At 47.2% G+C, this 15,736-nt stretch overlaps 1 protein-coding gene across 6 annotated transcripts in view; it reads left to right on the top strand.

Moving 5' to 3' along the window:
- DAAM2 (dishevelled associated activator of morphogenesis 2) overlaps positions 1-15,736 on the top strand; it is a 105,013-nt gene that overhangs the window by 64,549 nt on the left and 24,728 nt on the right. For all 6 annotated transcript variants that reach the window (XM_046640213.1, XM_046640214.1, XM_046640216.1 and 3 more), the window contains exons 3-11: positions 2,151-2,240; positions 5,208-5,282; positions 5,723-5,817; positions 8,488-8,821; positions 9,820-9,930; positions 11,273-11,376; positions 11,854-11,920; positions 13,056-13,173; positions 14,146-14,284. In XM_046640213.1, the coding sequence (XP_046496169.1) occupies positions 2,151-2,240; positions 5,208-5,282; positions 5,723-5,817; positions 8,488-8,821; positions 9,820-9,930; positions 11,273-11,376; positions 11,854-11,920; positions 13,056-13,173; positions 14,146-14,284 (1,133 nt within the window). The remainder of the gene's footprint in view (positions 1-2,150; positions 2,241-5,207; positions 5,283-5,722; positions 5,818-8,487; positions 8,822-9,819; positions 9,931-11,272; positions 11,377-11,853; positions 11,921-13,055; positions 13,174-14,145; positions 14,285-15,736) is intronic.

Raw genomic sequence — 15,736 nt, 5'->3', positions numbered from 1 at the left:
GCTCAGAAAACTGGTGGCCTGGGGGTACAGGTTTGCGAGAGTTTGAGATAATAACTGAGTCCTTGGGAATGACTGAGAAGGCTTCATTGTGGAAAGCATAGGGAAGAGAGAAGAGGACCCAGGATGGTGCCCTGAGGGACTTCAACATTTGACGGTGGGAGAGAAGAGAAGTCATCAGCGGAGTTCAGGAAGAGCATAGAGTGAGCAGGAGGGACTGCCCGAGAGTGTGGTTGTCAAACCAGGGAACAGAGGTTCAGTAAGGAGTGAATGGCCGGCAGAGTCGTAGGCAAACTGGGCTGAGTAAAATCAAGAAGAAATGTCCATTGATTTAGTGACAGAGGCCACTGGTAATAAAAGACAGTGCATAAATAAGCAGAACACAAGGTTGAAGGTAACTGCTCTGGACTTTGGGAAGAGAGAGGTGTTCCTACATGGAAAGTCTATGGAAGGCTTGCTGGAAGAGGCCAGCTTTGAGCGTGGGAATTAGACCAGGGTCCACAGGCCAGGTGGGAGGGCAGTCCAGGTGGAACTGACTGTAAGCAAAGCAGAAGAGATGCAGAGTTTCTGCTGGCAAATGTAAGATGCACGTAACTCTACTTTTTCTTTTATTTCTGAATCTGAGCATAGAAAAGGAAATACTGCAGGAACCTCGAGCAGGGCTCTGGGAATTTTGACTAAGGACATTCCTGGGCCATGTAGAGAGTGGTTCTGGGTAAGAACCTTTCATTAGCATTAGATCTGCAGAAGTCTTTATTTCTGAAAGCAGATGATCTGATGGACATTGTTTCTAATCATCTTTGTGTGTGCGGTCCAAGATGGTAGCCATTAGTCACTTGGGGATGCTAGACGCTTGAAGTGTGGCTGGTCTGAGTGGAGGCGATGTAAGGGTAAAATGCACACCAGATTTGGTGAAAATATCTCATAATTTTTTACATGGATTGCATGTTGAAATGATCATATTTTCGATTTTTCGGGTTATATAAAATATAGTGTTAAAATTAACTTCACCTATTTCTTAATTTTTTAATATGACTGGAAAATTCTTAAAACACATGTGGCTCACATTATATTTCTATTGGACAGTTCTGATCTAGGTGAACGAAAGTCTTCAACATTTTCCCTTGAATAAAAGTATAGAGACAAGAGTATAAATATGGATATCTAAGACGCTTATTCCTTCTTAGATATTACTTTCACTGTTTATCATTTTTAAAAGTAAAAAGTAAGTAATATGCTTTATTGTCTTAATGTGAGTTCTGCTTTTGATTAAAAGAAACCCTCAGAATAATTGAGTTGAAAGCACATGATGTTCCCCATGGCTCATTAACTATTTCCTTCTTGAGTCTGAGCATCATTCATGAATCATAGGAGAAGAACCTTCAAGAAGAGAGCTTTTTAGGGGCCATCCAGCACAGCTAAAGCTATGAAGTCACCCCAAACTACCTGTAGAGATACCCTGAATTTGATGACTTTAGAAACTTCCCAGTTCTACTCCTTGGGAAGTGTGGGCTAGCCTGGTAGAGCCCTGAGCCTTGTGCATGCAGGCACACCTCCATGGGAAGGAGATCAGTACCTCTTTTGGTATGGCATACCCTTCTTGCCTGGAGAGTTGCTCTGCTCCTCATCCTCACCAGCTCCCCTCAGCTTGTGCCGGGCCCCATGCTAAGGTTGGGGGAGCTAGAGAATTTCTAGGGGAAAGACTCAAAGGGCAAGGAGACTTGAAGGATGGAGGCAAGGGCTAGATCTGTAGACTGACTCCTTTCTTTGTCAGGCCTTGACTTATGGTGTCGACAAGCTTGAGAAGGACAAGGGAAGGAAGACGAGAAATCCCAGGCAAGAGGATTAGGGGCTAGCAGAGCAATGCAGGAGATGGGCAGGGAACGGGGGCCTGGAAGAGGCGGGGGAACTTGTAGGGACAAGGTGGGGTGGACAGGAAGCAAGGGCAGCAGCATAGAAGCAGCACAGGCTTGGGTTGAAGCAGGGGCTGAGGGTGTATTTCCAGCAGAAAAAGAATTGCCCTGTGATATCTTTGGTGCTGTTTGGAGGAAGATAGGCTGAGAGATAGTTTTGGGAAAAGTATAATTTCCTGTAGGGCTGAATATCCTAAAGTCAACCATCCTGGGTTTCAGACACATTTCTTATCTTTGCAGGATGAGTTGGATCTCACCGACAAAAACCGGGAGGCTGTGTTTGCGCTGCCCCCCGAGAAGAAATGGCAGATCTATTGCAGCAAGAAGAAGGTGCGCTCTCTGACCCCTTGCACTGCCACCTCAGGGTCCACGGCATGGGGCAGCTCATGCCTCCAAGCTCGCTCATTCATTCAACAGATATTTATTATGCACTGTCCTAGGTTTGGAGGAGCAACAGGGGGAAAAATGCCTGCTCTCATGGAGCTTACACTCAGGGAAATAGGATTGTGTTTTGCAAAAAGCCTTTAGGCAGGTACCTGCTAGATTCCAGGAGTGGTGCTGGGTCAGAGAGATACGCAGATGACGAGTCTAGACTCTCTTCTGGTGCCTGTGCCCGTGCCTGGAGGGCGTGCTGCCCTGGGCCATTCCTGGGGCAGCTTTGTTGTAAGGACTCAGTTTGAGGGGGGGGGTCTCTTCTGATTCTTTAGCCTCCAGCATGTGCCAGGCTCAGCCTCACAGGGCAGCATGCACATCAGGGTCACACATCAGTCCCCATTCTCCCCCCCGCTTTCCTCCCTCTCCTCTCCTTCATTAAAGACTGTGGTCCTCCCTAGAGAGGGGTGTACCGGGCTCCACTCAGGGCTTAATTGGATTTTCTCTCCTCCCCTCTGCTTTCCCTGCGGCTGTGCTTTCTTCTCTCTTCCTCCATCTTTCTCTGTCTCTGTGTCTCTTTTGCTCCTCGCTTTCTGTGTCTCTCTTGCCCTCTTTCTATTTAAGCCTGTTTCTTTCATTCTGTTTTTCTTTTCTCAGCCCACCTTCCTCCTCTCCCCTCCCCCCTTGCATTTTTTCAGACTTGCACCCTGAGGTTCCGTGGACCTCAGAGACAGGTGTTTGGGAGGTGGGACCTGGTTATTCCTGCGCCTGGGTCAGACCGTCTCCCTCCTGGGAGAAGACAGGCAGGTCTGGGGCGGTTCTGAGCTGGTTCTCCTTCATGCTCCCTGAAGCCCAGTCATGGCTCTTTCCTTACTCTTCTCTCTCAGGATATTTTTCCCATCCAGGGCTCCGTACTGAGCCAGACTGACCTTATAAAATTAGAGGATTCGAATCCTACATACTCTAGATTTGGAAGGAGCCGAGAAACAATCCAATGTAGTCCTTTATTCTACATACGAGGCAAGGAAAGCCTAGAGAGGCAATGGACTCACCCAAAGTCACCGCCAGTTATGGCGAGTGGCTGCACCGTCGCTAGAACCCGGGGCTGCTGGAGTCCGAGAACCTGTGACGAGATGCCTGGGCTGCACACACTACAAGCTATTGTCCAGTATACTCAATGTACCTTTATTAAGCACCCACAGAATACTCTGCTCGGTGTCCAGGAATCTCACTGTGAGAAAAGCAGGTCTTAAAAAAAGTTCAAGTCTTGGGAGAGAGGAGGGGAGGGAGGAGAAAATAAATTTCAGGAGTAATTAATCATTTCTCATGATTCTCCACTTTCCAAATTGATTTACTATGGTGTTCCCTTAAGTCGATCTCTTATACAGCTAAAATAAAAGTTGTTAGAATGCAAGGATGTCTCTATCTAATTTCCAAAACAAATGATGTGTAAGTTTCCCATACGCTTTCACGCCCCCTCTTCCCACATGGTACTTCTCTGTCTGTGACACCCTCCCACCTGTCTTGGCTTTACTAATCTTTAATAACTCAGCCCAGTCCTTTCTGATGCCCACCCCACTCTCCTCACAAGCTTTCTGTGTTAGATCCCCACCTTCCGGGTTTCCGTGGTCCACTATGACTAGTTCTGCCACAGAGCATTTATCGCCCTGCCTCTGGCACTGGGCTGTTTATGGGAGGCAGAGGCTGACTCTGTGCTCCCCGTATTTTTAGGGCTCAGGACAGTGACTGGCATTAAGTAGGTGCTCATTAAATGCATGTGGCCTGGATAAGTGACGGGCCAGTGAAGGCGGGAAAGGATGTGTTGGCTGATGCATTTGTCTTTGGTTCTGTGATCAGCCCTCCCCACCCAAGGTAGAAGGTAGAATTTGGGGGCTTCAGTCGTGGAGATGTAACACATGCAGCCACGTGCAGTCATGAAGACCAAATCAAGGCAGCCTTCCCACTGGTCTCAAATTTAAATTTTACGAAACACATTTGTGAACCCCAGTGGACAGAGCTGAGGGAGGCAGGGCAGAATCCAGGCCGGCCAGCAGACAGGCAGTTTGTTAGGGAGATTCTGGAGGAGGTAAGTTTTCACGCTGATTTGGAAGCTGGAAGCTTGGCAGAAAGCGGATGAAGGGGAACATGCCGATGAGTGGGGACAGGACCAGGCAGATCCATTGGCTGGAGGAGAGGGCTGGGTTTACCATCAGCATTAATATTTATCCATTTCCCATCATTCTTGTCCACACTTGGGGAGGAGTTGAGGCTTTCTCTTGGGACCTGAGGGCCGGGCCACCGAGCTATGATAGACCCTTATGAGGGACCCCTGAGTCTTTCCAAAACCCAGGGTCTTGGGAGTTTCAATTTCCCTCTTTTTGTAAAGTTACTATTTATTGAGCACCTACTGTGTGCCAGGCACTGCATCAAATGATTTACATCACTGCTTCTCAAACTCTGAGAGAAAGACCAAGTTTTTAAATTTCCAAACCATCACAGGCCAATATTTTTGTAAAATACAATGAGAATGATATTATCAGAAAATTTGAAAAAACAGATGTGCAAAAGTATAAGCAAAAATTTTTATTAGATTCAACAGACATAAAACTTAACTTTATTAAATAAAGCCAGAACAAATATAACAGGGAAAAATATCTTTTTTAATCATGCATATTGCTCATTGAAAGTGCACATACCTGTGTGGTTTCTGCCCACGTGATTGGCTGGTCATGGGAGTCAATGTTCGTTGTCCGCATTTTACCAAGGAGGAAATGGAAGCCTGGGGAGAGTTTGTGACTTCCTCGAAGTCACCCCTCCAGGTGGGGCTGGGAAGTGAATCTCTCTGCTGCCAAGGAAGGAAGCTCAGGATCTCAGGCCATGGCCTGCCTTGTCAGTGGGTCCATACAGTCTTTCTTCTTGTTCCAGGAGCAGGAGGACCCCAACAAGCTGGCGACGAGCTGGCCTGACTATTACATTGACCGCATCAACTCCATGGCTGCGGTGAGTGGCGCTCCGCTCCTGCCCTTCCCCCACCTGCAAGGGCTATGGGGAGAGTGGTCGCCCCTCATCTTCCCCTGCACAGCACATCCCACTCACTGGGGCTCAGCAGCTTTCCACTTACTCCTGAGAGTTTATCATAATCCCTCCCTCCTCTGTGCGGCTTTAGAATCCCCCCACTGTATAAATATTTATTAACCATTTGTATGTCCCACAGGCTTGGGAAATAGGCTAGGTCAATAATTCTCCCATTTTACAGATGAGGAAAGTGCAGTCCAGGACCAGAACCTGGGTCTTCTCAGAGTCTGACACTCTGTCTCCGTAAATCATCCCCTGAGGGCTCGTCCCTCCTATGGCAAGGGTGGCCCCTGGGTCATACCTGGGCTGGAGGCGCAGGGGGCTGGGCCATCCAGCATGACCTTCACCCCCTCTACCTACCTCAGATGCAGAGTCTGTACGCATTTGACGAGGAGGAGACAGAGATGAGGAACCAAATCGTAGAAGACCTGAAGACAGCTCTTCGGACGCAGCCCATGAGGTGACTCACTGCTACCCTTTCCCTCACTTCCTTCTATGTCCCTTCACTCAGGTGGTTCCCCTTGACTTCCTGAAGCTTCACACAGTGCTCTGCTCCCATCCTGTCCCCTTGGCCAGCTCCACTGCCCAGCCTTCCCTGGAGTTCACTTCACTTCCCGGCTCCCGCTCCCCGTCTCTCTGAGGAGCTGGGAGGCTGCCAGGGGTGGGCATGTAGGGGAGCAGGAGAGCGGAATGTAGGAAAATGGAATAAACCACAGGTCCTGAAGAGCTATCTGAAGAGAAATTGAGGGCAGGTACTTGTTTTTCATGGGAGAATAGAACAGGAGGGAGGGTGGCCAAACAGACAAGGTGTATAAGAAGACCTTTCTAAGAATGAGGGGCAGGTGGGTGCCCCAGCCTGGAGGAGGGGAGTGTGGGTGAGAAATACTCCAGCCACTATGGGGAGATGTGGTGTCTGTGGATGAGATTTCCCCATCTACAGTGGGATCAGTGCAGCCAGGGAGAAGGGGAGGATGTCTCAAAGGCCGGAGAAGAACCCCTGCCCCTTACCAGGCCAAACTGTGCAAGGGTCCAAAGAGGAGGCAAGAGCCACAGTCTCTTCTTGTGTCTGGGAACCAGCTTGTAAGAGCCACTGTCATATTTTTAGCAGTTTTGCTAGTTGGTTGTTAAACATAGCTATGATTAAAATGTAAATTATATAAACATGATTAAATAAATGATATCAAAAACAAAGGTAATAAATACTTGAAACTTATCACTCCCTAATTACCTAATGATTTTACTGCATCTTACTGTTATGTGTGCTCTTGAGTTTACACCTGTTGTGTAACGCATGGTGGAAATGCTATAAATAGCACAGCCCTTCCCAACTCTGCGTTCAATGATGTCACATTGATAGCTTGAAATGTGCTGTGCTGGAGTATTTATACCATGGAAATTGGCAAACAATACAATCAGGCTGTTTTTTCTTTCTCCAGAGAGCCAGTTGTTAAACATTTACCAGCACACAGTGGTCTGCCTGCGTGCATGTGTGTGTGTGTGTGTGTTGTCTGGACTGAGCTCTCTGCACCAGGAGCCTGAAAACAGAGCATCAAGGAGAATGAGAGCACCCTGTCGCTCAGGGTGGGGGTGGAGGTCTGGTATAGGAAGGGGGTGCAGGAAGGATGGGGAAGCAGAGTGGCTGAGGGGAAGTTTGTCTCTCACCTCAATTTATTTCTCATTCCCTTAATAAAATTCTGATTACAAAAGTTACACATGACAAAATGGTCATGGTGGAAATTTTGTAGAATACAGAAAAGCAGATAATAGAAAAAAGTAAATAATACCTACTTTTAGCAATCTGAGAGTGTATTCTATTTTTCTAGTCATATTTGTATAATGCTATAGAAATACACACAAATACACTTGAATCAAATGTAGTAATTATATGTAGTGATTCTTTAAGTTCCATTTATGCCATTTCCTCAGATCGTGGATGATTCTAAGACTGTGCGTATGCACGGGTGCCACGGATGACTTTGGCTCCCAGAACAAACCTATTGACTGCTTATCAGAATGATGTTTTTAAATAATAAAATAAAATAGATAAAAATAGGTAAGATTAAAAATAAGCCAATTAAATGGAAATGCAATCAACAAATATTAAAAATTTGTGAGGTAGCAATAAATGTGCTTATTTATGCCTTAAACATCAAGAACTAGCAACTGCCATCATTTTGATGTGCTGATAAGTGTAAATGATATTTTGAGATACCTGCAATAACTGATTTCATGTGAAAATAGCTGGGATTTCTTTGGGTGACAAAGTCACAGATTCTGCTCCTATCACTGTCACTTATTACCTACATTCATCATCAAAGGAAATGCTAAATTTCAGTTAGAGATTACCAAAAATACAAGTGTCATTTTCTTTTCATGGATCTGTAAATGTTAGCCATAGATCTTTAGGGGAACACAGACTCCAGCTTAAGAACCCATGAATTAAATGGCTTTTAATGTTTTCTGTTAACGTTCAAGATAACTCCATTGTCTTCTTAAGGATCTCTTAAAGAGTACCATTCCCAGCCCTGGTCCCTTGGCTAAGTGATCTGACGGCCCACCTGTCTAGAAGTCCTCCTTGTCTTCTGACTGTGATTCTCTTAATTTTATCCTCACTGGGGATGAATCTTCAGGTTTAACAGCCCTAATCATTATGATGATCATCCCCTTCACAGAGGTACCATTGTAGCTATGCAAATGACAATCAATAACATGCAAATGATTGTATTTAAAATGCAAATAAAGGGCCTGCCTGTGGTGTAGTGGTTAAGTTCCCTGCACTCTGCTTTGGTGGCCCAAATTCCCAGGTTCAGATCCTGGGCACCAACCTACACTATTTGTTGGCCTTGCTGTGGCGGTGACCCACATATAAAGTGGAGGAAGATTGATACAGATATTAGCTCAGGGCTAATCTTCCTCAAACAAAAAATAATAATAAATAAATAAGATGCAAATAAGATATAAGTCTTCTGTGAGGTTATAGGGTTTCAGTGCTTTAGGTAAACTTTATAAATGAACTTAGGGGCTACTGTAGATGCGACAAGGTTCTACACAGATAATGGGTAACTCTTTGCAAAATGTGTAACACACAAATGCAGGATACCTGTTTTGCTAATGGCTCTGGTCTGGGTAGGTTTGTGACTCGCTTCATCGAGCTGGAGGGCTTGACCTGTCTGCTCAATTTCCTCCGGAGCATGGACCATGCCACCTGTGAGAGCCGCATCCACACTTCCCTCATCGGCTGCATCAAGGCTCTGATGAACAACTCCCAAGGGCGGGCGCATGTGCTGGCACAGCCTGAGGCCATCAGCACCATTGCGCAGAGCCTGAGAACCGAAAACAGCAAGACCAAGGTAGCTGTGCTGGAGATCCTGGGTGCTGTGTGCCTTGTGCCCGGTGGCCACAAGAAGGTGCTACAGGCCATGCTACACTACCAGGTGTATGCAGCCGAGAGGACGCGCTTCCAGGTGAGGGGTCTGGCAGAGGGTGGGGCGCCAGCCAGGGATGGGGCAGGAGCCTCACATACTGGGGGTGAGGGACTGAAGATTCTTTGTAGCAGAAACTGGGGAGAAGGAGGAAGTAATTCAGATCGCATGCCCTCTCATGGAAGATAATAGGCAGAGAATACTGGGACCCAGAGGGTTTATATAAAAGGACATGGTGGAGGGGATGCCTCAAGATATATAAGTATAGCTTGGAAAATGGATTCCTCACTACACCATGGATTCCTTGAGGCTGGAATATCAGTCTGCTTCATTTTCGTGGCTCTGCATCTCTGAGCCCAGTGCCTGGCTCATTATAGGGGCTCAGTCGAGAATCCTTGAATTAAATGCAGTTGCTGGGGCCAAAGTTTTAGACTCTATGCCTGGTTCAGTGCCTACTGTGTGGACACTGGAACAAGTCCTGGGAGCTCAGGCCATGCTACTCTCTTTTCTTCTCCCTGACCTGCCCCAGAAAAGTAATGAGATAGACAATAAGTATGAAGTGTTTTGGTACAGAATAAGTCTCAATAGATGTGGACTGTCATTGCCAACTTTGGGGTTGATCCACCAGTATAGGCTGTTTATTCTGTCATCAAACACTTTTAAGCATCTACTCTGCAGAAAGTGGCCCCTGACCCTTTGCAGAAGATGCAAAGGGATATCAGGCAGTGTCTGTGCTGTCAAGGAGCTAGGCAGGGATATGGGTGATGGATGAGCCTTAAACAGCCGTGAAAGGCTGACCAGCACTTCAGCACTGCCCAACAATGTATACCAAGCCCCGAAGCCTGAGTGGGGAGGAAATAGGCAGGACTGAGACTGGAAACAGTGAGCTCTAGGGGAGGTCCACGATCAGCTGGATAGATTGGGTAGAGAGAATGGATGGGGCATTCTGAGTGGTTGGAATGGCAGGAACAGAGGGACAGAGGCTGGACTTGTAGCACCCTGAGCCCTCCTCTCTTTATCTGTCCCGCCTTTCCTTCCAGACACTGCTGAATGAGCTAGACCGAAGTCTGGGCCGATACCGGGATGAAGTGAATCTGAAAACAGCCATCATGTCCTTTATCAATGCTGTCCTCAATGCTGGAGCTGGAGAGGTGAGGTGCCAGCACTTGCCCTTGCTATGCACTGACTTTCTGGACCTGGGGTAGAGTGTATGAGTGCATCCTGGGGAAGCAGCAGAGGGAAGGGGCCAGGGCATCTGGTTGGTGTGGCTGCCACCATCATCATTGTCTTCAGATAATCCTTATCACCTCTTGCCTCCTTTACTTGGGGCCAAGAAAGACTAACTCGTCATGAACTTCACTGTCATGAGGGCTAGACGACATCAGCCAGAGCAGTGTTGCATGTAACCCACATCTGTCTTATCTGTGACTCTAACAATTTGTGGTGAGGACTAATGCTGGCTTTGCTTCTACACAAAATTCTTCTGGATTTTATCTAAATCTGGAAGATCTCCTAGGGAGTTTCCTACGTAAGTAGTATCATGCATTATGTGTGTCATGGACAAACCCCAAGCTTGCTGGCTAGATGGCTCAGGGTAGAGCAGGGTCATATGTGGGAAGAGGTCAAGTGTTAGCCCTTCTTTCTAGAGCTTTCTAAAGACCTGCTTCTGGACTGGTTTCTGGGTTGGCTTGTCATGCTCTTCTAGCTCCTTCTGTTAGGAGGTGTGCCTTCTGATTTCCATTCCTTTGGGGTGAAAGTGAGATTCTCAGGTCATAAAAATAGCAATGATTGAAGAAGAACTCCAAGAGCTGGTAAATTCCCCAAATTCTAAGGTAATCAGATGGCCCGGTCATGGTCAGCTGGTTGAAGGACAAAAGGGGCAATCTGATGATCTCTACTTTTCCCTCTTTTCTGCCAGCATCCGTTTTCTTTTGTACCTGGTCCTGATGACCTTGAGTTAGGTGAGGTGCATTGTGGGAATAATCTGTCCCTATGATGCTGACAACACCTTTGTCAGTACTAGCTATTTATGGCTGATCTCCGTTCCGATTGGTTGGTAGCCACACCTCATTAGGTAATTTTTATGAATATCACTCCTGTAGGTAAGTCAGATCATGCCCATTTTACAGATGAGAAAACTAAGGCTTTCCCAAAGTCACAAAACTAATAAGTGGCAGAGCAGGGATTTGAGCCAAGATCTGTCTGATTCCAAAGCTTGTTTGGATGCCAAACTCTTTGATGCCAAAAGCTAAGAGAAAATCAGTAAGGGACTTAAAGGAAGTGAGGCAGGAGACCCAAAGTAGTAAATAACAAGGTCAAAGGATGTTTCATCTCTCCCTTTCTTGGAACTGTGGGACTTGAAGCAGCTCCAGATGAGTTTGCTGCAGGAGATGTGGTGAGACAATGACTGGAGTGGCAATGAGGGGTCCACTGGGGACTCTTGTGGAAATTGAGACCAGCCAATGAGTCTGGTCCTCCCTTGGTGACCCCCAGGATAATCTGGAGTTCCGCCTACATCTACGGTACGAGTTCTTGATGCTGGGGATACAGCCTGTGATTGACAAACTGCGGCAGCACGAGAATGCCATCCTGGACAAGTAAGGCCCAAGCCACCTGTCCCCACTGCAAACCTCTGCCTCGGTTGAGGATTGTCAGGATCTTCATGGAGGCTGTGCTTTCCACTGGAGACCACCTGCCATACCTAGCATCGATTCAGGATCAGCTGTGGGGGGCGGTGGACAGCTCTCCCACCCACTTGTCCCACGTCTTACCTATACCCCTGCTTGTCCTCTTTGCTGACCTGCCATCTCATCTCTGATGTTATAGACAGGTGGGCCTAGTAGTCCTCAACCATGGCAGTACTGCCCCCTAGGGGGCATTTGGAAGCATGTGGAGTATTCTTTGGTTTTCACACTGGCTGATGGGGGCCACTACTGGTATTAATTGTTGGGAGCCAGGAATGCTGAAGGCAGCTTTCAGATTTAGTCGGTGGGGGGGCTGGAAGGGGCTGTAACCCTCAACCAGGGATGTCCTGGCTATAATGTCTACCGTCTCTATACCCCCATCCTATCTAGGCATTTAGACTTCTTCGAGATGGTCCGGAATGAGGATGACCTGGAGCTAGCCAGGAGATTTGACATGGTGAGGAGCCTGCAGGGTTGGCCTGACTGCATTGGGGTCCCAGGTGGTCCCACAGTCACTTCTGCCAATCCTGTGCTGTGGTAGGTCCAGTGTTGGCTGGGTTCCCTGGTGGGTGCCCCCTTGGCCAGGTCCTGCTTTGGAGCCCTGGTAGTATGTTGGTTCTGATGGGCCTCGCTTGGTGGGCCTCACCTGGCAGACCTTACCTGGTGGACCTCACCTGGCGGGCCTCACCTGGTAGGGCATCTACCCACTAGGAGGCTGAAACCCCCAAATAAAAGAGAACCCCCAGTTCTTATATATCATTAGTCTCAACTGCCTCTCCTGTGCTACTTTCCCCCGCCTTCTAGCAAATTCCTGAGTTACCTCTCTCCATCACTAACTAGATCATGCTTAGCAAAAAAAAATCATAGTTTTATTTTAGCCTTAGTAACCCTGAAAATACACAACTCTGTTGCTTAAATATTGCATTAGAGAATCCCTACAACAAATCGAAACCTACTTTGGGGCAGTGCTTCAGTCACCAAGCCCCATCCCGTTACATTCTCACAAAAGCCCTGGGTTTATCCATAAGGAAGCTGAGGCTAGCAAGGATAAGGAGTTGCCTGTTGTCACACAACTAGTTGTGGATCTGGGATTTGAACCCAGGTTGTGGGCCTCTGCCACATGCTCCTTGAATCATCTGTTCCCCTACTTCCTTCCCTTGGTTCGGATCAGTACTTCTCAACCAGGAGTGATTTTGTACACACCCCTCCACCCCCGGGGACATTTGCAATGTCTGGAGACATTTTCAGTTGTCACAACAGGAGTAAGGAGGATGCCACTGGCATCTGATAGATAAAGGCCAGCCAGGGATGCTGCTTAAACACCCTCTAGTGAACACGACAGTCCCCCACAACAAAGAATTACCCAGTCCGAGATGCCAGTAGTGCCAAATATAGGAAACTCTCACTTAGATAATTAGCACATCTCTCTCCTCCTTTTCTCTGTCTCTGTCTTTTTAAGCCTGGGCCAGAGGCAGGGGGAGGAACGCCCTCCTATGGGACAGGGCTCAGTGGATGGAAGTGGTCTTCTCTCACCTGTTCTCTTCCTCCACTGCCTTCTCCCTCCCCATTCACTGCACCCTCCGCTCCCCCAGGTCCACATCGACACCAAGAGTGCTTCCCAGATGTTCGAGCTGATCCACAAGAAGCTGAAGCACACAGAGGCCTACCCCTGCCTGCTGTCTGTCCTGCACCACTGCCTGCAGATGCCCTGTGAGTAGCCCACACTTGCCGCTTCCCTCAGCCAGTCTGAGCCCTGGTCCGGGGCAGGTTGAGACAAGGCGTCAGGACCTCCCTGGGTTGGTGAGTCTGACCAAGTCTTCCCCTGTACACGCCCCCTGGGGGCCAGGCCACACACTTGGGCCCCTGCTGTTTGCAGATGGATTTTGCAGATACGACCTTCCACCTTGGAGGCATGATGGTTTGACTTTGAGGTCAGGATCGATCCTACTAGTTGACCTCTCTTGGTGGTCAGTAGAGAGAAGTGCTTGGGATTAAGAACTAAGGAAGAAGAGCTTGTGGTTATTACAGGAAAGGAAAGTCCATGTTCAGCCAGACTATGGTTAAAGGGCATGAGAGAGGGGCCCTGTGAGACCAGGCACAACACAACAATGCCTTTGCCTTCATAGTTCAGGGTCACCTTCACTAAGAAACCTGCCTGGATTCTATTACACTTCCCCGGCCCATTCAATTCCCTCTCAGGGCATACCTGTAATTAGTTTCCATTCATCTTTCCCTGTAGAACAATAGCATAGATAATCCTAAACCTTTTCTTTTTTTTAAAATTTCCCCTGAAGATTTCATTATTCAGCGTGTAATATTTTAGAGCAGATTTACTTTCTTAAAGGTGCTTTTTTTAGACAATGTGAAAAGCTATGTGCATTCCCAAGGCATAGGATGCTCAGGGTACCGACAGGGAAGAAGGCAGCCAGGAAGCATTTCAGAGAGTGGAGAAGTACATTGAGAGGGTTGACACATTCATAGAGGGTCAGTTGCAGATAATCAAGAAATGACTGGATTTGTGATTCTCTGTCATCAGCAACTGCATTGCTTCTCCCAGCAGACTGGGAGCTTGCCAGGGGGAGGAAGGGCATGCCTCATCAGCCTGAGTCCAGACAGTGGCTCTAGGACAGGGCCCCAGGGACTCCAGGGCCCAGTAACAATGTGATACCTGTTGTCCCTCAGACAAGCGGAATGGTGGCTACTTCCAGCAGTGGCAGCTCCTGGACCGCATCCTCCAGCAGATTGTCCTCCAGGATGAGAGGGGCGTGGACCCTGACCTTGCTCCCTTGGAGAACTTCAATGTCAAGAACATTGTCAACATGTGAGCAGTGGCCAGCCCTCACCTGTCTTCTTCCTCCTGCTCCATCTCTCTCCTACTTGCAGTCTTACTGGTGAAACCTCAGCTCCCTCTCTCAAACCAGATAGCTCCATATGGGTCTTGAGCAGCAATGTCCAATAGAACTCTCCGAGATCCTGGAAATGTTCCGTAACTGCACTGTCCAAATGTGGCTACCGAGTACTGGATGTTGGCTAGTGTGACTGAGGAACTGAATTTTAAATTTTATTTCAGTTTAATTAAATTCAACTAGCCACATGACATATGTACGAAATTCTCAAGGATTCACTGCACAAAGTGGATAGAGAAGGAATTTAAACACATAAAACCCCGTAGAGGAGGGGTCAGCGAGCTGTGGCCTGTGGGCTAACTCCAGTCCTCCTGCTCATTTTTGTAAAGACCATGACATAAGAACAGTTTTCGCATTTTACAAAATTTGTTAAAAATAAACAAACACAAGAATATGTGACAGAGACTGTGCATAGTATATAAAACCTAAAATGTTTACTGTGTCCCTTTACAGAAAGTTTGCCGACCATAATACAGAGCATGGCCATTTAACCATGAGGCTTTTGGACAGAATGTCAGAGCCTAAGGTTTTCTGGCTTGTCGTCTTTGACTGACCGTGGGTAGAGAGAAACACAGAGAACCAAATTTCAAGTCAATTAGTCATCAGACCTTACATTAACACGCTGATTTTTAAATTTAAACTTTTACTTCACTTTCAGAATGAGTCTGAGCCAGCTGCCCTTAAAGAGGTACATTGGCTCTCAGTGATTCATTGTTTTGCATCCCAAAGCCAAGCAGAAAATGTTTTTTGAACTATTCATGCTACTGTTTTCATTCGCTCAAGTAGTTGGGTATTGATGTAGTTAAAGTCCTAACTGGTATGTTGGACATGTGCAACTAGTAAAGTAATCAAAAAGCAGCTGTATTTTTATTTTTAATTTTATTTTCTGCTAATTATTTACACTGTTTAGTGGGGAAGCTTTTCCTCTGCCAGAGGATGGAAACTCCTCAGGGGCAATGAAGTTTGCTGCTTCTTGGGCAATGGAAGCCCTAAGATCGCTTTCAGCCGCCAGCGCAGTCTCAGATCTGCTGCTAGATGCTCTAGTCCCAGGTGTGAATGATCAGTCTGGATTTGATTTAACCTAGATCTTGCTCCATCCCAGGCTGGAGTGGGAAGGGTGTGTATGTGTGTGTGTGTGTGAGATGGTTGGCATCTTTTCTCAGCTCTGTTTCTCTTCTAACTCTTTCTACCCACCTTTACAGTAGTAACCAGTTTCTGACCCCACCAGAGACAATGTGGGGGCAGGAAGGAGAAAGGGAAAAGGTCTTACTTGATAGATAACTTAGTAAACAGGCCCCTGCTTTCTAGGCTTGGCATACAAGTCATGAAATGTCTTCCTAGGATCTTCAGACCTTCCTTGCTGAGTG

Source organism: Equus quagga, chromosome 15, assembly GCF_021613505.1.
Source record: "Equus quagga isolate Etosha38 chromosome 15, UCLA_HA_Equagga_1.0, whole genome shotgun sequence".
In the NCBI taxonomy this organism is placed as follows: domain Eukaryota; kingdom Metazoa; phylum Chordata; class Mammalia; order Perissodactyla; family Equidae; genus Equus; species Equus quagga.
Note: the sequence above shows the minus strand (reverse complement) of the source record. Positions and strands in the feature narration are given on the sequence as shown.